Below are 26033 nucleotides of genomic sequence, written 5' to 3' on the forward strand. Positions count from 1 at the left end.
TGATCCAACAGTTTTACTATCTGTCATTTTATAGTCTAAAAACTTTGCGACCACAAACTTTTTCAAGCATGCATCTTCTGTCTTATATTTCTTCTCAAGTGCATTCCACAACTCTTTTGAAGTTGTTATCGCACTATAGACATTATATAAGTCATCCTCTAAAGCACTCAAAATGTAACCTTTACATAGGAAGTCTGACTGTTTCCATGCTTCAACAATCATAAATTTTTCCCTGTTTGGCATATCATCAGCAGGAACTGGAGTATCTTCACTTGTAAATTTCTGCAGACCAAGAGTGGTAAGCCAGAAAAATACTCGTTGCTGCCATCCTTTGAAATTCACACCTGTGAATTTACCCGGTTTCTCTGCTTATGATACAAGAGTTCGGGTTGGTGCAGCAACAACCACTGTAACACCAGTGTTTTCCATTTCTGATAAATAAAATTGATACAATATAAGTAAGCAATAAATTATAATTGCAGACTTAAAGGAGTATAAAATCACAAAGATTTTTGTCTCCACCAGAAACACAGATTTATTTAATTTCCTTAAGATTGTTGCCAATCTGTGTTAAGAAAAACATAAATTACTGGTTGTAATAAATCATTCAGAAACACGAAGAAACTGAGATTTTTAGAACCAGTAAATAAGATGAACAGAAATTTATTTGTAAAAAATAATTTAATTTGTAAAACTTACCAGAATTTGGAATACTCTTTTGAAAAATCCAGGAAGAAAATCAAGTCCACTGAATTCACAGTGTCCCCTTAAGGAAATTATTACCCTCTAGTATCCGAGGTTTGATTTGGAATATAACCTCCAGGGTAAAATGATCTTAATCAGTAGAGTATAGATACCAAAAACTCTACTGTCAGAGAATCAATCCACAGCAGTAAAGTACACGAAGAAATATATGTGTTTTTAAAAAGAAGGAAGATCAGAAAATTTCGTTAGGAAATATTCTGAAGACTGAATGGTATTTATAGGCAAGAATAATATATTCTGAAAGGTTGCTACCCTTTCAGAATTGATACGACCATTAATGAAAGGTTGCAAACTTTCAAATGGTATTGACTGTTCCTGAAAGTTGCAACCTTTCAGAACAGTCATGGCGGGAAATTTTGAATATAACGGAATTTAAAACGGGTCACTCACGCGGATCCGAGTCGGATCGGGTTAACTAAAGAGTTGAAAATATTTTTGGCCAAAAAATTATCTCTCGATCATTTGCCAAAGCTGAAGCGAGCGACGACGACGGCGCGAGGGGTCCCTCTTTCCAACCCTTTTAACAATTAATAGGAGTGTTTATTTATTTAAACTCTCCTATTTTCATTTCCACTACTGATGAGGGACTATTGCCTTTTTCAATAAAGCATTAGAGGACTTTTCAAGTTCCCAACCTTTCAAGTTCTAAACTTTTCAAATTCCTCTCCTTCCCTCTATTTCCCATCAATTCTTGCTACATACCCAACACTTTGAGTTATTATCATTTCTAACAGAGTTCCGAATTTGGACTACCGATTCTGCAACACGATGGAGAACTTGAAGAAGGCCACCAGAGGAGGTTAGCCTGGCTTGGAGTCAACTTTCATGTCAAGGCTGAGCAGTCAAGCACTGATAACGTCGAGTTTTCTAGAGGTTTCAGATGACACATTCCTATTATTGTTGCGAGTCTTGTCATTTCGAGAAGTGTTGAGCCCCCTGAAGAGAGCACCCTGGAGATTCTCAATGACCTTAAAGGAAGCTTCTTGGAAGTCCATACCTTGTGATTCATAGTGTGATAAAAGCTCTCTTTCGCGCTTGACAACTTTCTCGTCACCTTCTTTTGGCTGCTCTCATTATTGTTACTGGTTGTTTCAGTATCAATCTATTTTATCTCATCCTTCCCATTTTGAATTGGTTGTGGTGGTTTCCCCTTTACCTTTTTATTTTTTCCCTTGGGTTCTCTCTGATTTCCACAGTTTCAGATTAAGCCTGCCAAGACAATTGCCAAAAAATTGGCTGGAGATTTTATGACTGTAGCATTTGCAGCAAATTAGGCTGCATATTATCCTTTTGGTGTTGATGGAATTTCCTTTCATTGAACACTCAGGGACACCTCCATCCATTCTTGTAGTGAATATTCAGGTACCATTTAGTTTAGCTTTAAGCGAATAAGTGTATTCAGGTACCATACAAGCTCTGGCTCATTTTATATTAAAATATTCACTCATTTGAGTAGCTAAGATGCTGTTTTCGCCGATTTTTCTTTCTTTTTTACAAGTACCCTTATATCCTACTGCAATTTTTCAGTGTGAAACTGATGGTTAAGGAATGAGTTTTGTCTTGTACTTTAAGCTTTCCAAAAGTTATGCAAAAGAACTTCCTCCTCATTTTCAAGAGAACATCAGAGTTAGTTCTAGACTTCTAGTTACCATGTCATTGGTTCCTTGTTTCTTTTTTAAATAACCTGTTTGTAGTTGTATATATCTCATGTTGCTTCTTAATTGCTTAATCATGTTTCTTCATGTTCATCTTTTTTATTATGCCTCTTGTAACATTTGTTTCTCTGTTGGTGTTTACATTTTTCACATTCTGTTAGTTTTTGTATACATTCTTCTGTAGTATTGTGCTTGTTTCCCATTATTATTTCAGGGTGTATTCACCTCTTGTTTGTTTATTGGTAAACTCTTAGAATCAGATTTCTTACTGAACAATTTTTTCTCACTCTTTCCTATTGATCAGAGAGTAAGGGATAATGAAATGGATGAAGTATAGGCTTTTCAAATGGACGGTATTGTTCCCTTTTGGGAAATGTTGAAGATATTAGGTCGCTAGCAAATGTGGAGGACGTCCAGTTAAGTGCAGTAGAGACGAAGCTTATGCAGGTATACAATGAAATACCTGGTCCTTCACATCCTCAACATGAGTTCTATAAGGTATGATTTCCAGATTTGGTTATCGTTACATTTGAGCTTGAATTTGATGAGCAACTTATATTTTATGTTTGTGTGGTCGTTAGTATGAGTTGCTTCTCTTCTTAGAATAGAATAGAATGCACACTTCGTTTTATAGCTTATACTTGTTACCCGCTTAATCGCTTATGCTTCTCACATGTCTTGCCCTGTCAATTTTACTCAAGCTGTCGAATTTGTGATTTAGTTTTGGAGATAAAATGAATAGTGCGTGCCTTGTCTTTAAAAAAAATGGATAATTGTATATAATAGCAAACTAATAACCTAAAATAAATGGAGTAGCTATTGTTTGATTTAATTGTGCACCATAGCAAACGTTTGCTAAAGTTTGTCAGTCTCTTCTCTCCCATTCTCGCTCGCCACTTTCCTATTCTCGCTCGCCACTCTCTCTCTCTGCTCGCTTCTCTCGCTTTTTACAAAAAGAAGTGTATAAATTGTGTTTCTGTTTTGTATAAAGTGAGAGAAAATTGTATATACACATGCAAAAACATACATCTTCGTGCTATATACTTAATTACACAATTTACAAACATTTTACTTCTATTCAATTGTCTACAAATGCAAATTTATACAAATATTGCAGCAAAAAAGGTTAGCGAATTATACAATTGCAGTGAAATGCAATTTTCTCTCGCTTTATACAATAGATGTGTATAAATTGTGTTTCTGTTTTTGTATAAAGCGAGAGAAAAACATATATCTTCTTCTATACACTTATAATTATACAATATACAAATATTTTACTTCGATTCAATTGTATGCAAAGCAAATTTTATACCCATATTGCGGCGAAATAGGCTAGCGAATTATACAATTGCGAATTATACAATTGCAGCGAAATAGGCCAGCGAATCATACAATTGTATATGTATAGCGAGGCCAGCAAATTATACAGTTATATGTTTGTTATGGAGCGCAATTATGCAAATTTTGCTATAGCATAAAAATATGAATTTTTTATTTGCCATATGTGAAAATTACCTAAAAAAAGCGATTTTTGATGTAGCTATATCTTTGAGACTTTGACTTGCTATATTTAGCTATGTGCGTGTAAGTTGACCTCAGACATCGAAGTTATAGCAATGCAACATCTTTTATGATTTCAGTACTGAAATTATGGTCTTATTAGCCTGGAAGTCACAGTGAGAGAGAGCATTGGTAAGTTCAATCAACAATTTCTTTTTTATTACTTTTCCATAAATAAAACTACAAATAATATTCGAAGTTTCCAATTAATGGAGTATTTCCTAAAATGTATCCTTTTCCATAAATAAAAATACAAATAATATTCGAACTTCCCAATTTATAAAATATTTCCAAAACGTGTTCTCTTTTCCATATATAAAACTACAAATAATATTAGAAGTTCCCAATTTATGTAGTATTCCCCTAAAAACGTGTACTTCTCTAAATTCCCCCCCACGTATTTCCTTTTTTAATATAGAAACTCACTAATCCTATTCCTAATCAGTTTAGGTTTGATAGTAATATTATAAATAAACTTGAAATGGGTTAAGTCTCCCATTAGTAAAAAAAAAATATTGATTTCGTCTCTCAAAAATTGCAATATGTTTCCAACAGAGTTTGTATGCCATGACTGTTTCAAGAAATCTTTTGTTAGCGTTGAACCAATTGTTTCTTCTTCTTCTTCTTGGTTACCCTATTTAACCATTCACTTCAATTTCAGTATACTACAACAATTTTGGTTTATAAGACCCAATGATCAAGCATCTGTATATCTGGGTAGAGTACGGGAAGACTGTTCCACCAAGTCGACCCAAATTATTAATCATCTTTCAAATACCATGCTCTATGAGAAACTTGATCAGGCTCTATCACAAGTGTTTATGCAATTCAAAGACGAGTTTGAAGATCAAAAGCATGCTATAGTTGAACAAACAACTCGCAAGTTGCTAAGCATCACGACTACTGAGATGTCAGAGGTATGTGTGGATGTGGAATTACGGATTGATCACTGCTGCGATGGTAGAATATTGTCAGCATTGGAAGAATCATCGTCTGTGGATGGAATGGTACCGGCTAGTGAATCATCCATAGAGTTGCTAGAACCGATGGAAGCTGATGAAAGAAATAGCAACGATGAGTGTTTGGTATGTCTAGATGAGCTAGGGGAGGAAACTGATGTACTGCGGTTGCCTTGCTCTCATATGTTTCATGCAGAGTGTATTACCAAGTGGTTACAGAATAGCCATTACTGTCCGCTTTGCCGCTTTGAGATGCCAACCGATTAGACAAAACTACCTACAGGATCAACAATCTAAAGCCAAAAACAATTTTGTAGTACATTATGTTGCTACTGTTACTAATATATGATATATGGTAGTTTGTTTGAATGATTTCAAATTGTGTAATGAGTTATATGGTTTGATATCTTATAAATATCTGTTTATTAGCATACAATTCACATTATTCTAGTTCGTTTATTTGTGGGTTAATATTATAGAGTACTTTTCATGTTAGTACTCTTTCTATTTTATGATTGTTACGTTGTTCCATCAAATTATTGGAAAAGTCGTATAATTATTTTATGAATTTTGTATTTATGATTCTTAAAATCCAACTGTTAGAAATTAAAAGTCAATAAACCAAAAGTCAATAAAAATATCTTATCGATTTAGTTATTGATCTTAATATATTTCAACATCGAAAATTAATAAAGTAATCGATAATACGTAAAATCGAAACGATATAAATAATATTTTAAAAATAATTATTTGAAGTTTCCAATTTATATTTCCCCAAAACGTGTACTTTTCCTTCTCCTATTCTAATTTAAAGTACTTGTATTACTTTTCATAATTTTCCCCCCACTTATAATAAATCCTTTTTCTCAATCAAATTAGGCTTCCCACTCACTAATCCTTTCCTTAATAAATTTTGGTTTGCTAATATATTATAAATATACTTGAAGGTTCTAATTTTTAAAAAAATAATTAATTTCTCCTCTCAATACTTGCAATATGTTGACCTTTGTATGTCATAGCTGTGTCAAGACCTCTCTTGTTAAAATTAAACAAATTCCCAACCAAAAAAAATTGATTATCCCTCCAATTACTTCTTCATATACTTCTTTTTTACCCTATTTAAACATTCAATTTAGATTCATTATAATGAAACGATATTGGTATATAAGACCCAATGATCAAGCATCCGAACGTGTGGGTAGAACATTGGAAGGTAAGGCCAGTTTATCTCCAATCGTTATTCATCTTTCTGATATCAAGCTCTATGATAGACTCGATTCCATTATATCAAAATTGTTAGGGGATTTTAAGAACGAGTTTGAAGATCAACATCACAATATAGTTGAACAAACAACTCGTAAGTTGGAAAGCATCATGAGTACTAATGAGATGTCAAAGGCACGTGTGGTAATAGCATTAACGATTGATCAATATTGCGATGGTAGAATTTTGTTAGCATTGCAAGAATCATCATCTGTGGTTGAAATGGTACCAGCTAGTAAATCATCAATAGAGTTGCTAGAGACGATTGAAAATGATGAAAGAAATAACAACGATGATTGTTTGGTATGTCTAGATGAGATAGGGGACGAAACTCAAGTACTGCGTTTGCCTTGCTCGCATATGTTTCATGCAGATTGCATTACAAAGTGGTTACAGAATAGCCATTACTGCCCGCTTTGCCGCTTTGAGATGCCCATAGATTAGATAAGATCAGCAATCAAACGCCAAAACTATAACTTGGGTGACATATAATTATTTTTTTTATCGTATACGTTTTTCATGTAATTATAGCTTTAATGTATAAATTGAATTAGTCACTAATCTATTACTAATTTTTTCATATCAAACGAATTTATTTGAGGGAAACTTTCCCATTAGTCATTCAAAAATAGTTTGATTATGCTTCATAACTATAATTTGGTAACTTTGATTTGTACCTACATGTTATAGGAAGGAGAGTCACGAGCGAGATTGAGAGAGGAAGGAAAGAGGTAAATTATATATGTATGTCGGTTAGATAATTGTATATATGTAACTGATATGCATATTGTATTTGTATATCTAGCGAACGAGATTGGGAGAGGGATGAGAGACGCGAGCGAGATTGAGAAAGGAGAGAGCCAAGCCAGAGTTGGCAATAATTTGATAATCCGCATCTCGTATATCTGGAATTATATGACAAAATTCAAAATAACAAATTGTTACAAACATACGTATGAATTATATTATACAAAATTCAAAAACTACAGATTTATACAAACTTTAAATAGATATATACAAAAATAATGATCGTACGTGGTGATAAAACTGAAAAATCATCCCTTGCTATGAAGGGAACAATCCATGAAGATTCAAATAGCAAAATTGGTAGCCAATGGACTTTACAAAGAAGCCATTAACTTGTATTCCCAACTCCATTACTCTTCTTTATCTCCCACCAAATTCACCTTCCCTTGTCTCTTCAAAGCTTGTGCAAAGCTAAAATTTATACCACAAGGTCAAATTCTTCATAGCCATTTGATAAAACACGGGTTTAACACTGATGTATATGCAGCCACATCGCTTACTGACATGTACATGAAATTTGGCTTAGTGGAAAGTGCCCTGAAGGTGTTCGATGAAATTCCTCAACCAAATATTGCTTCGTTAAATGCAATCATTTCTGGGGTTTCTCAAAATGGGTATCATGTTGATGCTTTTAAGATGTTTGGGTTATTTAGTGGTTTATTGATTAGGCCGGATTCAGTTACTATAGCTAGTGTTTTGTCAGGGTGTGTGAGGATTGATCATGGTGTTCAAATGCATTGTTGGGGTATAAAGATTGGTGTGGAAATGGATGTATATGTAGTTGCGTCGATTTTGAGTATGTATTTGAATTGTGTTGATTGTGTTTCTGCGACGAGGTTGTTTGGATTGGTTAAGAATAAGAATGTGGTGTGCTGGAATGCGTTTATTTCAGGGATGTTGCGAAATGGGGAGGAGGAAGTGGTTTTGGATGTGTTTAAGAAGATGTTACTAGACGAAGAACCGAATGAAGTGACTTTAGTATTGGTTCTCTCTGCTACTGCTAATCTTAAGAATGTGAAGTTTGGTAGGCAAGTTCATGGACTTATTGTGAAAATTGAGTTACAATCGCGTACAATGGTGGGAACTGCACTTTTAGATATGTATTCGAAATGCTGTTGCTGGTTATGTGCATATGAAATCTTCAAAGAGCTGGGTGGCAACAGGAATTTGATAACATGGAATTCGATGATTGCCGGTATGATGTTGAATGAGCAAACGGAGAAAGCAGTTGAGCTGTTGGTGGAATTAGAATCGGAAGGACTGGAACCAGATTCAGCAACATGGAATTCAATGATCACTGGGTTTTCGCTGCTGCGAAAAGAGAATGAAGCTCTTAAGTTCTTTAGGAAAATGCTTTCTGCCGGTGTCGTTCCCAGTGTGAAGACTGTTACTAGTCTTCTGATGGTGTGCTCATCTCTGTCCTCACTCCGTTTCGGCCAAGAGATTCACGCATATATTTTTAGAACGGAAAACATTAATGATGAATTTATTGTTACCGCAATCATTGATATGTACATGAAGTGTGGACAATTTCCTTTGGCCCGAAAGGTTTTTGATCAGTTGGAAGTAAAATATGATGATCCTGCTATCTGGAATGTAATGATTTCAGGGTATGGAAGGAACGGGGAAGGTGAAGCTGCTTTTGAGATATTCTGTTTAATGCTAATGGAGAAAGTACAACCAAATTCCGCAACTTTGAATTGCATGTTGTCTGTGTGCAGCCATATCGGAAAATTGGAGAAAGCATGGCAAGTTTTTCGCTTGATGATCACAGATTTTGGCTTAATCCCAACTCTAAAGCAGCTTAATATTATGGTTGATCTACTTGCTCGATCTGGTCGTCTGGATGAAGCTAGAGAACTACTACAGCTCATTCCCGAGCCTTCTGCATCTGTTTTTGCTTCTTTACTAGCAGCGTCTGAGCAATTCTCTAATGCCAAGATGGGAGAAGAAATGACCCAAAAGCTCTCAGAATTGGAGCCAGAAAACCCTGTTCCTTTCGTGATTTTGTCCAACCTTTATGCTAGACAAGGAAGATGGGACGATGCTGAAAGAATCAGAGAAACAATTGATGAAAGAGGACTCGATAAACTACCAGGATACAGTACTGTAGGAGTGACATAATCTAACATCCTGTATATGTTAAAACTGGTAGAACAGACTACTATTGCATCTTATGCCTAGTCTGCATGAACTGGCTCTCGTTGCACGAGAAAATCCAAAATCGATGTTAAAGATGTTGGTGGTTCAAAGATGAAGCAACGAATGAGATCTCTGAGTGCAAGCATACAATTGACTTCATTAACCTTGCCACTTATCGCAGATCCTGTGAACTAACTTGAAAGCCATGCAGTACGAAGAGTTATTTCAAGCTCGCGTGTGACAATCTTCACGGTCCATCTGTTCCCTAAGCAGTTGTCTGTGAAGTCCTTTCAGGTCAGCTTCCTTCAATTAAGATGGTCAAATTTGAATATTGACACAGAAACTAAAGCGTTGGACAAATCGCTTTTTACTGTTTTTGTTTTCGTATAACAGCCAGTGTTGTTAAAGGTCATCGCGATGTCACTTAAAGCAATGAAGCCATGTGAAGGAAGGGGCACCTCATAGCCCATAGGTGAAGCCATGGGCTTGAAGAAGCATCTTCTTCAAATAATGACGCAAACTCATCCAGACAAAAAGGTTAGTTCTTTGAATCTCAATTTTGAGGAGTTGGATTAATATTGGCCTTATTCTATATTGCATGTTGAATTTAGTTATCCTAATTACAATTTGATTATCATAGTACTAAATCCATGTATGTTAAAGTATTTTTTTGTTCTTAAATTGTGCATCTCACTTCAAGCCTCATCAACATTGTTACCTTTTTGTGTGCTTCACTTTTAAATACATTTGTAATATAATACTTTGCTTTCTAACCAACTTGCGTGCGCTTTAACTTTTCCTCGGGATACTCATTTTCTACCACCAGGGAATTCTGTCAAACGTGGTTTAGACAGATAAAAAGAAATCACGTAGCTTTGTGGCTTTTGTGAAATTTGAATTCGCACATACGTATAAATTTTTTGTAATTACTTTTCCCGAAATAAAAATACACTTAATATTTGTAAAATAGGTATTTGAAGGATAATTAATTTGGGCCTCAATGAATTGGGAAAAAAAAAGAAAACAAAATGTTTACCTCTTCACATCAAATTAATTTGATCATCTTTTTTTTATGAATCATTCACAGTCAGAGAAAAAAATTTCAATCTTGATGGATTTATATCAAACTAATCTGATCATCTATGCTCTTTTGATAATTTTCTTTGCCATTAAAACACCTTCAATTTGATATATTTGCATTTGACTATGAAAAAATTCTGAAGAATATATATATGATCTGGTCAAATATATCGTCACATCATCTTTCCTATATCCTCTCCAATCGATGAAAAACGAAAGAATGAATATTTTCATCCAATTTGTTCAAACTTGACCAGATTTACTGAATAATATTATATTTTTCTAGAGTTAAAATTTTATACCATTATAACTATCTTTAAAATAATATAAACAGTAAAAAAATGCTTCTCTCTTCATGATGAGCATGAAATAATAAGCTCTACGTAAATAATTGTCAAGCCTCTACTAGGGAAACTTAAATAACTAATAATTAACAAAAAAGTTGCAATTAATTATCGGTTTAAAATTGCAGAAGGAAAGGTTTTTCTATTTTAGGAAGTTGTCGAATGCTACATAAAATAAAATTAAAAAGGGTGCAACTAATTAAGTTTGCTTGCAACTTATTAGTGGTCAGTTAAAAGAATGTAACATAATATTATTGAATAAAGTGTATTAGTAATATTGTAATTATTTTTTATTCGGAGTTTGATTTGGTGTATTAAGAATAATTTTATCTTTGATCATTTTTATTCATTTATGAATTATTCTTGTATTTATGAATTGTTTGGTAGCAGAATAGAATATGTAGATATTAGTAATATATGAATTAGTTTTGATTAAATTTTTTTATATTAGTTTATGCCATCAGAGGATTTAGTTATTTATGTATTATCAAATTATACATAAATTCTCTAATAACTTATACATGTATTGATTATTCAGATTTCTAAATTATATATCAAACATTATATTAATATTATACATATATAATCCTAACCAATTACCAAACATGATATTACTTACACAGAATCTAATACTTTTATAATATTTCTCCTAGCTAATGTTAAAAAAAATACTACCTCACAAATATTCCTCTTATTTCGTGTATGCGAATTTGTGAGGTAATACAGACTTAAGAAAAAATATTCAAACAATAATTTGAATCATATTTTTCATTATCCCAAATCAAACACCATATTAATTTTTTAGATAATTTTAAATATAACATTACACATACATAATATATTTCCTAATCAATTATCAAACGATCCCTACTTGTACCTAAGTTAAAATTATAAACCACAAAACAAGAATTTCTGAAATATACATGGCATTATTACCAATCTAATTTATGTATTTTTTTGTGCTTCTTTCAATTATTTGACAATATTAACAATCCCTAAATTCATGGAGAGAAATAAAATTGAGAAATTTTCGTTTAGTTTTAACAAATTCATGCTAAATTTTCTTTGCGTCTATTACTCCATTTATTTAGTTAAAAACTCAAACTAATCAGCGTAACAACTGCTAAACTAAAATACTCAGAACTCTGTTTTGCTCTGTTTTATTCTGTATTGCTCTGTTTTGATCTTCATCAATTCAAATGGAACTGATCAAGATTCAATCTTTTTCATTTCTATTCACAATCTTGATTCTTTCATCATCTTCATTGCCTCACCGTCATCGTCACAATCGTCGTCATCATCGTAGAAACTCACAGCTTATACCGACTATATTTCATCCACCGTTTATACCATCAAATGTAAATGGTGAATGGGTACTTTTACATGAATCAATTGGTGTTTCTGCAATGCATATGCAGCTTCTCTACAACAACAAAGTGATCATTTTCGATAGAACGGATTTCGGAGCTTCTAATCTCTCACTTCCACAAGGAAAATGTCGTTTCGATGATGAAGTTCTTGATGTTGATTGCTCTGCTCATTCTGTTCTTTATGACATTTTATCAAACACTTACCGTCCACTCATGGTTCAAACTGATGTTTGGTGTTCCTCTGGTGCACTCAACTCCGATGGTACATTAATTCAAACCGGTGGATACCATACCGGGGATCGTAAAATCCGGCTGTTTTCGCCGTGTGATGGTGATTGTGATTGGACTGAATTACCGCAAAATTTAACGGTTCAGAGATGGTATGCTTCTGATCATATACTCCCTGATGGACGTGTAATCATTGTTGGTGGAAGAAAAGCTTTCAGCTATGAATTTTTCCCCAAAACAATGGACGAAAATGGTGGGGGTTTTCAGCTTCCATTCTTAGTGGAAACTACAGACCCAATTGAAGAAAACAATCTTTACCCATTCTTGTACATTTTACCCAACGGAAATCTCTACATTTTCTCAAATCAACGATCAATTGAACTAGATTATGTTAATCACAATGTTCTCAGGGAATTCCCCATGATTCCCGGCGAGAAACGGAGTTATCCGGCAACTGGGTCTTCGGTAATGCTTCCGTTACGTTTACGTCAGGGTCAGGAACCGGTGGTGGAGGTGATGATCTGCGGCGGTGCGTGGGGTGGCGCGTATGTTAAGGCATTGGAAGGGGAGTTTTGGCGGGGTTCAAGTTCATGTGGGCGAATGAGAATAACGGATCCGGATCCGAAATGGGTCATGGAGGAAATGCCTTTGGGTCGGGTCATGCCGGATATGTTGTTGTTACCTACAGGAAATGTGCTTATACTAAACGGGGCGGCGAATGGAGCAGCCGGGTGGGAGAACGCGATTGACCCGGTTTTAAACCCGGTTCTTTACCGACCCGATGAACCCGACCCGAGGAGAAGATTCACTGTGCTCACCCCTACTAAAATTGCAAGAATGTACCATTCATCAGCAATTTTACTGCCAGATGGGAGGATATTAGTGGGTGGTAGTAATCCGCATGCAACGTACAACTTTACAGGCGTAAAGTACCCGACAGAATTAAGCTTAGAGGCGTTTTCACCACCTTATTTGGCTACACAATACGCGCATCTAAGACCTTTAAACCAAGCCATCGATGTGGGACAAGTTATATCGTACGATCAACAGTTCTCGATCACGTTCACTCTACCGTTCCCGCAGCCCGATGCAGAGTTCATGGTGAGCATGATCCCACCTTCATTTACAACACACTCATTTGGGATGAATCAAAGGTTGTTGTTTTTGGAAATTGTGAGAGTAGAAAGGTTTTTTATGTTTGGTTATAGAGTTATAGTGTTTGCACCTCCAACAAGGAATGTTGCACCTCCAGGATATTATATGGTATTTGTAGTTCATCAAGGTGTTCCTAGTCATAGTGTTTGGGTGAAAATACAGTGACCATTATAGCAATTTTTTACTATATTGTTTTTGAGTTTAGATCACATGTGAGATATTTTGCTAGGTGCATCATATTTTTTTGTATGGAGTTGGAATAAAAAAAAAGGATTTGAGTAGTTGATTATTTATATCACCATGTTTAGAGTGATTGTGTAGAGTGGAATGTCTTATTCCTTGTGGCAGGCTAATATTTTACGGTATATTACGTAAACGTTTCTTTTATTTCGACATTAACTAGCATCTGTGTGTTTTAATTTAGATGTGCATAAGTAGGAATTAAATTTCGTATTGAAAAAGTAGATATATATATATATATATTCTATGTGGTAATTTCACGCTCTATGGTAATATGTCACGTAAAATATGTGTGTTTACTTGTTCAACTTTACACAAACTTAAATGTCTTCTTGTACATATTTAATACCTTTTGCGTGGACTCATAAACTTTAAATTGTGAATTTATCTCTCGTATCTTCGATCTTAATTGCAGTTGTCCATAGTTGGCAGAATTATGATCTAGCAGTTCATCTACCACTTAAGGAGTTTGCTTTCTTATTTATCTAGTTTGGTTTAGTTCCACGGTAGAAAGTACTCTCTGATAGAGATTTCATATAATCAAAATATTCATGAATACACATACGAAAAATTGATAAAATTACCGAATTTCTTTAAATTGGCTATTAAATGGCAAAAATAGAACTCTAAAAATGATGAGATTACATGTATTGCTTCTCCAACTCCCTACAAAGGGTTCGGTTCAGGTTTCACAAAAAATCATCTGGAAGTCATATCATTATAATATTTATAGGCTAACATACATAAAACTGATAAAATTACCTAATTTTTGTAAATTGACCTCTAAATGACCAAAATGAACTCTTTAAATGGTGAGATTGTACGTATTGCTCCCCCAACTCCCCACGGAGGGTTCCACAAAGGTTTCGCAAGGAAATCATATGAAAGTCATGTCACTAAAATTTTCATAGGCTAACACACACAAAAATTTTTAAAAATCACATAATTTTTTAAATTAGCCCTTAATTACCCAAAATACACTCAAAAAAAAAGTGAGACTGTACGTATTGCTACCTTAACTCCCTACAAAAGTTTCCATAAAGGTTTTGCAAAGAAACCATCTAGAAGTCATATCACCGAAATATTTATGGGCTAACACACGAACAATTGAGAAAATTGCATGATTTCTATAAAATTGATCACTAAATGACCAAAATGGACTTTGAAAATGGTAAAACTATACACATTGCTTCCCGACTCCCTACAAAATATTCCATAAAGATTTCACAAAGAAATTCTTCCCTTGTCACCAAAATATGTAGGGCTAACACAAAAATTTGAGAAAATCACCTAATTCGTGTAAATTGACCCCTAAATGTCCAAAATGGGTTCTGAAAATTATAAGATTGTACGTATAAAATTAAGTAAATGTTATACGAGGAAATTGCCTATAAGAGATAGCACCAAAATATTCATGGATTAACACATACGAAAAACTTAAAAAATTGCTCAATATCTTTAAATTGGCTATTACATGCCAAAAACGGACTTTGAAAATGGTGATACTTCATTTATTGCTTCCCCAACTCCTTGTGGGGGGGGGGGGGTGTTCCTAAAGATTTCACAAACAAATCATTAAGAAGTCATATCTTTAAGATATTAATAGGCTAACACACACACAAAAAAAAAAACTTAGAAAATCACTTAATTCCTGTAAATTAGCTCCTAGATGCCCAAAATTAACTTTGAAAATGACGAGCTTGTACATACGACTTCTCCAAAAAAAGTTTATTTATTTTGTTTATATATATATATATATATATATATATATATATATAAACTTGCTCAAATTACTTATAAGAGACATTTGTTGAGCATTGATAACCTTAAGCTTGTTATATGAAGATGTGACACAACAAAAGAACCTATGAACACAAACTGAAATCAACTCTTTATCAATTGATCAAAACCGGATAGATATCCCCTTTACCTCGTCTAGCTAGCCCTTTTTGGCTGTTGCGTGGACAACGCCCACGCAACTCATCAGACGTATTTACAGTACAAGGATACATCAGTCTGTATACATATATATATATATATATCCGCGCTGTCACTTGTTATCCTTGAGAGGATACTGATGTGTACTTGTATTTTCTTGCCCAATACAAATAATGTACGAAATTCAACGCGCTGAGTATGCACATTAACCAGTAGAATCTCTCCAAATGGAAATGATTCAAGTTTTTGCCGGTTAGCCATGGTTGATGCTTTGAATCTCCTGTAACATTATTGACAATGGATACTATCACTGTGCTTAGATAGTATCCAATTGCTAATGAAGCCCAAGAGAGTGATGTTGCTAATGATCTCATACTAAATGCTGCTTCTGAGAAACAGAATTCTAACAGTCCAGCTAGAGTGAACAAATCAGCTGATCCAAGAAACAAGTACTGAATCGCGATCCAAAAGAACGTTATAGGCAATGGCTTTGAAGAATCGAGTAGTGAGGAGTCAGTAGCTACTCTCTTCCGTTTGATTTCAACGAGAGCTGCAATTGCCATAGCGATAACAGAGAGGAACAATCCGATCCCTATACGTTGGAGGTGAGTGATTCCCATTTCAGTTTTCGTTACCTTACGAGCAAATGGAATGATGAAGTAGTCGAAAATTGGTGCCAGGATCATGATGAAAAGTACAGGGAATATAGGAAGTGAAGCTGGTGGTACTTTTAACTTTCCAAATTTTGTATTCATAGTTGCTGCTTGTTGAACTGAGAATGTGGATAGTTGAGCTAAGCAACAGTTGAGCATAATAGTACAGCCGAAAATCGGGAGGATTTTCACCACAATCTTCACTTCTTCAACTTCCTGTACCGAACATTGTAGCACACCAGAAGCTGCTGCTGGTTTCTTTACAGCTGCTCGATTAAGAAATCTCAGACTTTTCGATTCTACTATATGTTTGTTGTTTCTACTAATCTCCTCATCTTCATTCGATAGTACTGGAATTGTCGAAGGGCTTGATCCCAGACTTGCTATTACACTACTTGAATTTGTCCATGCACACGAGTTTACCATTGCAGCAATAAGAACCTATAGAACAACAACAACAACAACGTATTAGTCAATCTAAAACTACGAATAGTTAACTCGTTGTTTGTGTGTTCACATACCTTAGATATAGTAGTTAAAGGACTTCCGCGAGGTATTTTGTTCCTATAGAAAGGTGAACCAGCAAGGAATATTGGGATCGATAATAATATAGCGAGCGTTGAAATCCCAAATCCCCATTGCCAACCTTTATTGTCTTCAACCCATACAACAAATGTGACGGCAATGAGGCCACCACATGAGAGGCAAAACACAAAGTAATTGAAGAAAGTTGATCTTTGTTTCCTCCCTTGTGGTGTTTCGCCGTCAAATTGTTCAGCTCCATGGGGTGGCAATGATCCTTTGATACCTCCAACACCCAATGCCACTAAGTAAAGTCCTATAAACAACATTGCAGCTTGTGCACCGCGGACTTGTTCACAAGCCATCTCTGGCTTGCACTTTGATGGTTTCAACGAGTCCGATCGAGCTTGTATTGTGAGTATCACTAGACCCTGTGTTCAAATCAAGACCTTTAAATGGTGAATATATACAATAGAAAACATATATACACAAGATTTCATTTGATTTGTTGTCGATTGGACTATGGAAAAACCAACGCAGGTTTGTTTCTCTCTCTTTAAATTAGCTATATACATGCACATAGTGTTATTTGTCCTCTGTTTATGCAGTGCTTATCATATATAATTTAGTCATTTCACCATCTATCCTGTACAAAAAATACACGAATTCTCCCATAACTTATATATGTATAAGTTATGTAGGTATCTAAATAGAAATCCAATGTTTTATATGGAATAACTCACATCTAAACCGATCCTTAGTATTGCACTCTAACGGGACGTTTGGTAGATAGATAAGAAACAAGTTGTGCATATATAACTTATACGATATCTGGTGTGTAGATAAGAAATAATTTTATTCACCTATAAAATTAATATGACATTTGGCTAACAACATAAAAATTCACATAGCTAATACATATATAAATTATGAGAAACTCTATGTATTATTTTATACATAATAAAAGATGAAATAACTAATACATAAATATCTTATACGTATATAAAATAATATATAAATTCACCAATAACTAATTTCTACATTATTCACACTTACACAACTCTAATCAGCTATCAGACTTGCGTTACACACCATGAGGACCCAAGTATGTTCATGTCATGCAATAAAGACAAAATGAAGATATAGTAAAGATAAAGATTGGGCTAAGTAGGCCATATGCCTTGGGCCACAAGACCCCAGGGGTCATCTCACTAATAGAAGGCTTGGCCATTCTGCATATCGAATATAAATTACTTTCTCCGTTTTAAAAAATGAATGATCTAGTTTGACTTCTCACATGAAATGTAATAAAATAAAAAATATTTTTCAATCTTGTGATTCAAAATATATCTTATAAATTTAACCATGTTCTATGGAAAGTTATAATTAAAATATCGTCAAAAACAAAAATAAAAAGTTATTCATTTTTAAACAAACTCAAAAGATAGTACGGTAGGTCATTCTTTTTTAAACGGTGCGAGGTATTGTTTTGGACACTTCTAGTAATTTGACAGGTAGAGACATTTGGTTTTTTGCATGCTCAAAATGGAATGATATATGTGACTATATTTCTACTAATGGAGAATTTATACTAAATTTAATTAGGTAATTGTACCATTGATATGATCCTAATAGCCACACACCTGTTTCATGAAGATATTATTCTTTTATCACCATATTTAGATAATATATTATCTTAGGCCAATAGTAATATATAGGACAAAATACAATACAATTAATATTGCAATTGGATACAAATGAAAAAACATCAATTAATATCAAAAAAGCAAAGTCAAAGAGAAACAACTCTTGTTGTGTGTTGTGAGTATATAATAGGAAGTGTGAATGGGTAACATGCAGATAAGATACTATATATTATATGTGGTGCAATAGCGGTTATACACTGTTACAGCCTAGACAATAGCATTAAAGTTGACAAACACATAAAATTAATATGACATATTTAATGAATTTTTTTTAATCATATTTAGATATAATAACATAAATAATGTTATGTAATGTTTTTATTGTAAGTTTCTTAATTATTTCTTAAATTATATTACGTAAAAAGTTACATATATCATTAACTCGATAATTCTTGTTTATGAGAAATAAAAGACGGACTCAAATAACTAAAGTTGAAGCAATTACTTTCGTGGTAATATAAAAAAAAAATTACTGGATAGGTCATAGGGTCAACGTCTAATAATTTGAGTTGAGTTAAGTTTGGACAAATAAAAATAAACTCATGATTAATAAATGCGTGGATTATTATTCGATCTATCAAATTAATGATTACTTTAGTTAATCAAATGATCAACATGCAATAATGTTGCTTTGGAACATATAAGCATCATCAGTGTTTTTTTTTTTTATAATTAGTAGTATATGTTAAGAAAACTAATTTTTTCATATGGTCGATGTGACAAAAAGAAACATAAAAAGGGAGATAAAAAGAGAAATTAAAAGCAACCAATTATACATGTATCTTTATTATATGCTGCAAAACTTTATAGCTAGGGATTAATCAATTTGCTTCACTTTGCAATTTGCTCCTTATTAGTGGAATTCAAAAGTGATAATCACTATGTTAAAAATGATTCCTAATTACTACAAGTGTCTTCTCATTATGGATATTCATATGTTATAACTAATTAAGTTAATTAAAGTTTCATGCTCAAGAAAAAAATAAATAAAACTAATACTAGTAAGAAATTAGACCACCTTTGTTTTAGGCTGACCATCTAGAAGCATTTAAAATAGGGAATTATTTATTTGATTTTTTAACCACTAGAACAATCTACTATCTCGATCTCTGCTCTTTGGATGAATATTTGTGTTAATCTATTCATTGTGTGATAGGTTGATAGCTTGTGAATCACACAGAAAATATAAATCGAACAAAGCAAGTCTAATACGATGAGTTTATAACTAAATAACAGATGAAAGCTAGATTCGATTCTAGATCTCCTAGAGAGAAAATTCACCTCCCAACCACTCAATCATGCCTTTGCAGGTAATAAGAAACTATTCCCTCCTTTCTTTTTGACTAGTCCGATATTAATTTTAGCTGGTTGTATCTAGAGTTTTACTTAATTGATGAGAATTAGATTCTATTTCTTATATTCACTTTTGTATTTCCATTTTCCCTACCGCATTTATAAAATTCAAAATAAAATAAAGTGGTCTTGCTCTTTCCTTAATAAGTTTTTATTTTACTTCATTACCCCATATTTTTTATTAATAGGCAAATAGTTGAATGACTATAGTTTTAAATTAGAAACTTAAGATTCTTAACATTTTATTTGACGTGTAATATTTTAATGAGTCAAAACATTTAAGTCGAAGAAAGGGAAATAAGAAAAAGAAAAGTATAAAAGTGCATAAAAAAGTGTGGTGTCCTCACTTGCTTTAATCACACTTTCCAACTTCTTTGATAGAGAAATAAGTAGCAATTATTGCTAGTAGTATTTTCTCATGCTCTTCCTCCTTCAATTTAAGTGAGTTTGACAAAGATTTTTTTATTTATACATTTAATTCTCGATAAATAAAATTATTCAATATATATCGATAAAACTAACAGATATACATAAAATTTAGTTGGAATGCATACAAGTTGATCCAATAGACAAACTTTCAGATATGATAAAGCAAGAGGAGAAATAGACAATCATAGGATTGGAAGGGTTGATAATATATTGATAAAAAAACAATAGATGCATACAAAATTTAGTTGAAGTATATAAGTTGATCTAGCGGACGAACTTTAAAGATACGATAAAGTAAGAGGGGACCAAAAAATAGACAACCATAGGATTAGAAAGTTGATATCTATATTGATGAAAAAAATAGATATATACAAAATTTAGTTTTACTCATAAGTTGATCTAGCAAACGAATTTTTAAGATACGATAAAGCAAGAGGGGATCAAAAATAAGACGATCATAGGATTGGAAGGGTTCGATATCTATATTGATAAAAACTAATAGATACACACAAAATTTGGTTTTACTCAAAAGTTGATCTAGCAAACGAACTTTCAGAATACGATAAAGTAAAAAGGGACCAAAAAATAGACGATCATAGGATTGGAAGGCTTCGATATCTATATTGACAAAAACTAATAGATACACACAAAATTTAGTTAAAGTACTCATAAGTTGATCCGGAAGACGAACTTTTAGGGTACGATAAAGCAAGAGGGGACCAAAAACTCATAGGATTAGAAGGGAAGATAATTTACCAGAAATTCAATGAATGCACTGATCAAATAGATGTGATAAGTTGTGAAGAAAGCATCAGATAAGAAGCCACCAAGAAGTGCAAGTAGAAAGGCTGTGCCCATAAAATTAGTCACACAATTTGCTGAATTGGTTGGTGAATAGTGCATGTACTCAGATAAGTACATCACCAAGTTACTTGCATTTGCTAGATATGCCAAATTTTCCAACACCTCCACCACTGAAATTACAATGAAAAAAAAGTCAAACTGTTTCTTCCGTTTCAATTTATGTCATGTAATTTAATTTGATCACACAAAAGTTTAAAAAGAAAGATGTGTCTAAAATAAGTTAAAAATGTATAATATTAATATATAAAAATGTATCATTTTTTTGAGAACTGAATAAAAATGATAGTGAATTTGAAACGGCACCAAGGTTATACTATTTATCCTCTAAAATTCATCAAACTAATCTTTGGAAAAAAAAAACTTTACATATTTATGATAAATATCCCAAAGTGAGTTTATCGCTACACTATGAACAATGATTTTTTTTTTATTTGTCTAAATTTTAATGGATAAATTTATAAATGATCAATAAAACAAAATGTGTTTAAGTTGATCCAAACATTACTATTATTTTAAAATATACAAATCATGAATTTCATAAAAAATTTGATGGGGCAATCTTCCACTACCTATATTGATAAAAAAAAAAATTATATGTAGAATGTAAATAAATTGACTCGAACACTACGATTATTAAAAAATGATTTACCTAAGACAAAGGATGAAGCCACCAAGCCACCATGTCTATTGATAAGTGCTGGCCTATTTCTCCAATCAACATAGCCTTCCCAATTTGTGCTAATTAGTTTGCTTTGGCTTTCCACTTCCTACAACACAAATCATGTAATTAGTGAAACTACTAAGTAAAATATATGTATACAAAAAGAAGAAAACAAGAGTTATTAACTCACCATTTATTTATTTATTTACTGCTTTTCCTACAAGTTTAATCTCAATTGGAGTACAAAGGCTATAACCTCCCCCTAATAGAAAAAAAATCAATTTTTTGTGTAATTTGCCATTGATGAACTTCTTCAACTTTTTTAGAAGAGAAGATGAATAGATGTGATATTATCACCTAAAATTTGGTAGATTATATATAATATAAGAACATCAAATAAATTTTATAACTAGCTAGTAGTAGTTGTTAAGGAGGGGAGATAAATTAAAGGAGGGAGATAATTATAAGAAAGAAGAGAAGGGAAGAACTGATATTTTAGGTAGTTTATTTTTTTTTTGTCTTGTATTGTTTGACCAATGACCTAAAACAATAAATGTAAAGGTTGATAACCCCACCATCCCATTTAAGATATGTTTTTTTAATCGGTATTTAAATTCGCATCAGAAAATTAAATAAGAAAGATAAAGCACTTTTTAACAAAAAAAAAATTGACTTTGTACTTCTCTTTCAAACTAGAAATCTCTTGGTTAAGGATTATATTACCGGTATTTGACACTCTAAAATAATATATTTTTGTTGGTTTGCTATGTTGTTTTATTGACATAATACATAAATATGACGTCAATTGATAATTATGACCTTTAACTTTGGTGTGCGCAAGTTAGACATTTAAATTTATATAAAATCGAGCAAATTAACATTTCGTTTTACATGGTACCTTATACATGGCGTTTTACATGTATCATGCCATATAGGAGATTTGTTTCTATCTGATCCATTTTATACAAATTTAAATGTTTATTTACGCCACAATCAAAATTGAAAGACATAATTATTCGTTAAAATCAAGTTAAGGGTTATATTTATGTATTACCTATATTTTTTTACATACTGGAAATGTTTTCTTTTTTTTCTTCTCCTTTAATTAATTAGAAGTTTTCCTTTTTCTTTTTTAATTCCACTTGTTGCTTTTTGTAATATATTATATATTATATAATAAATATGTAATTAAATAAAGAATTGATTCTTTTATAACCTTGAATACACGCGTTGCAATGGGATCAATTTAGGCTTCTATGGGAATCCATGCGCTTCTTTTCTAATAAATAAAATAATGAAACTCATATAAAGGCGGTTCAATGATAAAAGAAAAATGCAAAAAAAAAAAAAAAAAAATTTTAAAAAAATTATCTTAATTATTGCTAAATATTTTTATAAATATTAACTCAATTGTCGCTAAATATTTTTCTACGTTCTTTTATTGTAGTGATCACTCAATTATCGAGTGCAAACATATGTTTCTCGTCATCTATCTTAACCTCTTAAATATGTTATGTAAAAATATATGCGTTCAAAAAACTATTAGAAATTGATATGAATCCAAATTACTTTTAACATAATATTCCCTTTATATATTATTCTAAAAATATTATTTTCACAAATATTTTTTGATCTGATTCGATAGGGTTTTGGATGGGGTCTCACTAAAAGGATGTGCTTTTAAACATTTACTTGAACAATATTTTCATATATGAGATATCCTTACCATCCATATTCATATTCTTATTAAATTATTGATGCGTTCTTTTTTTTTTTACAATCAAGCGATTGAACATTTTCGCGAAATAGATAAAAAAGAATGGGATTGCTTCATCCAATAGTGTAAACACGCATGTAGTTGCAATGGCTTTTTCAAGTTCCCGACATCAAATTAAAAGCACCCTCAATGCAATTGTCCTTTCAATAATTTGATGGATGTTTATATACAATATGCTCTTTTTTTTTATTTGATGAAATGTAAAAGTGTTTGTCCACTAAATTACTGCCACGTATAGATATACATATCCTTTTAATAATGTTTCCTATTTAGAAGGACAACATATGATTTGATGAAAGAAACATATGGATTTTATTTATCCTGAAAAACTTGTGTACAATTTCCAACCCCTCATAATCTTCCACCATTTCTTCCTAGGACACGTCGCTCTTCATGATTTTCTATATATTTTTTCGACGAATAGTGTTTGACTGATCACCCTTTTTATATATGGTTTTGTCGCGCACACCTTCAATGTCGAAACTAGTAGGCATTTGGAGATTATATTCACTTTATTTTCAATTAACATGAAATCATAAAAAAAAAAAGTTAAAGATAGAAAAAATGGATTTTGAGTTTTTAAACTAAAATTAATTATTTGAGTATTATAATATCCTTTAAATTTATGATCTTAGATATGTATCGAAACAAAGGTGTAATACTTCCTTAAAATTTAATATTTGAATTAAAAATTAAAGAGAAGTGGGATCGAGAGCCGAGTTTTCGACCGGGTTCGAGACTTGAAACCTAGGACACGGAGCAGGAGTCGGTACTTAGGATACGGGTCAGAATCAATTGAGAGTTAAGACTTGAGACCCAGGTCAGGGTCAGAGGTCCATACTTGAGACTCAGGTTAAGGATGGGAGACAATCGGTACCAATTGGGACTAGAGACTCGAGTTGAGACCTAGGACTCGAGCCTGGGTCAGGAATCGAGAACTCGGGTTGGGTAGGGAATTGGATGGTGATGTTAAAAGAGAGTTTTTGGAATGAATTCCTCAATAATCTATAAACTATATATGTTTGTAGATGTTCCATTAAAGTTGTTAACTCATAAAATAAACTATGTTTTTTCTTAATTATATGATACCGGTAGGAGTCTTATCACCTTTGTGATGTAAAAAGATGTGAAAACAGCACAACTTAATGCATAAGTTAGTGAATATATATTTTAATATTTTCTAGACAATTGTCATCAAAAATTCATTTCTCCATCTTTCTATACCCACTTTCTCTTCATCTTTTATAAGAAGATAATATACTAATTAGGTTTGTATATAGACCACTTTGACTACTTTTTGGCTTTCTTCAAGCATTTAACTAATTTATCCTAAAAGAAATTAATTAATTTTTACACTTAAACAATCACTATTCCATGAATTAATTTACTAGCTTGAACAATAAGAGTTGTATGTGAAGCCAATGATAAAAGAGAAGAACCAACAGATTTTAAGATTAAAAGTCTTTGAAGAGAGGTGCACATAACATCTTAATTAGGAAAGTAAAAATTTTATAAAATTAACACGAATTTACAAAATATGTACATGCATTTTTGGGTTCGATAAATTAAAGATATAATTTGATTGGAAAAATTATTAGATCTGTTGAGATCGAAACAAACAATGTATGTCATGTATTTTGAATAACAATTATTTTTTCCTGTTAAAACGTTTGTCAAATTTAACGGCATGACGTAGTATATATAACAAATAGATGAGAAAAGAACTTGTAGATTGCATCATTTTGAAAAAGATAAATTAACTTATCCATAATGAATAAAATATGCAAATAAACGTAGAATAATAAATAATTTTTTTAATTAAAAAAATCACCAATAAATAAATAAATAGAAAATTGTTTTGCAAGTGGAGTTAGATTTTATTTGTCGTGGATGATGTAATAAAAATTAGTATGTTACATGCTCTACGTGGAAGCCTGAAATATTCCAAAATTTCTAAATCATGAAATAAATTAAATTCATTGAGTTGATATCTTGATATTCTTTTGACCAATAAATATTATTTCATATAAACATAATTTAAAATTTATGAAATTGAAATAATTAAGTAGAGCATAAAAATATCTTAGGCTGGCAAAAGATAGTTCTATATAATTCTTACGCTTCTTGAGCTATTTTACTTGAAAGTAAAATCATTTTTATTGTTCTTTTTTAATTATATTTTTATTGAAAAAAATTAAAATTAAAAAAATATAATTAAAATATTAACTATATATTTAACGAGTGATTATCTAAAAAAAAATCAATTCCAAATTGGTAGGGTCAAATCAAGAGAAAGGACTAACACTAAGATGTGACAATACCCTAATTTTGTACTACACTAAATTCACCAATTCTAACTTTCAATAAATTGGAGAAATCATATAGTAAAACTGATTGGATTTTCATGTTTATTAAAATCTTATTTAAAAAGTGTCCTCTTTATCAGGTCTTTTACAGTATGAAATAAGTCTTCATCAATCAAATTGGGGTGACTTTAGCATGTGAAAATTAATAATTTTAAAACATATGAGACTCGTGATACACTAAGGTACATTCCCCCTA

The 26033-nt window shown here is 32.3% G+C and overlaps 4 protein-coding genes across 5 annotated transcripts; 3 read left to right on the plus strand and 1 right to left on the minus strand.

Annotated features, from left to right (window-relative positions):
* Positions 1-4759: 4759 nt before the first annotated feature.
* Positions 4760-5206, plus strand: LOC104646798 (E3 ubiquitin-protein ligase MPSR1-like). The gene has a single exon (XM_010321262.1). The coding sequence runs from the start codon at positions 4760-4762 to the stop codon at positions 5204-5206; it is 447 nt and encodes a 148-aa protein (XP_010319564.1).
* Positions 5207-6736: 1530 nt separating this feature from the next.
* LOC101265633 (pentatricopeptide repeat-containing protein At2g02750) lies at positions 6737-13640 on the plus strand. Of its 2 annotated transcripts, none has more exons than XM_004237164.5 (2): positions 6737-9445; positions 9545-13640. In XM_004237164.5, the coding sequence occupies exon 1, from the start codon at positions 7286-7288 to the stop codon at positions 9131-9133; it is 1848 nt and encodes a 615-aa protein (XP_004237212.1). In that variant the 5' UTR covers positions 6737-7285; the 3' UTR covers positions 9134-9445; positions 9545-13640. The 2 variants fall into 2 exon arrangements, with proteins under 2 accessions (XP_004237212.1, XP_010319443.1); XM_010321141.4 differs by having other exon boundaries at positions 9560-9832.
* On the plus strand, positions 11775-13640 carry LOC101265326 (aldehyde oxidase GLOX-like). Its single transcript, XM_004237163.5, has one exon. The coding sequence runs from the start codon at positions 11775-11777 to the stop codon at positions 13491-13493; it is 1719 nt and encodes a 572-aa protein (XP_004237211.1). The 3' UTR covers positions 13494-13640.
* Positions 13641-15447: 1807 nt separating this feature from the next.
* On the minus strand, positions 15448-22221 carry LOC101250791 (protein NRT1/ PTR FAMILY 4.6-like). The gene is made up of 5 exons (XM_004236922.5): positions 21885-22221; positions 21683-21800; positions 20926-21143; positions 16681-17112; positions 15448-16600 (listed from the first exon to the last, which is right to left on the minus strand). The coding sequence occupies exons 1-5, from the start codon at positions 21885-21887 to the stop codon at positions 15626-15628; spliced, it is 1746 nt and encodes a 581-aa protein (XP_004236970.1). The 5' UTR covers positions 21888-22221; the 3' UTR covers positions 15448-15625.
* Positions 22222-26033: the final 3812 nt, after the last annotated feature.

Source organism: Solanum lycopersicum, chromosome 4 (assembly GCF_036512215.1).
Source record: "Solanum lycopersicum chromosome 4, SLM_r2.1".
NCBI classification, from domain to species: Eukaryota; Viridiplantae; Streptophyta; class Magnoliopsida; order Solanales; family Solanaceae; genus Solanum; species Solanum lycopersicum.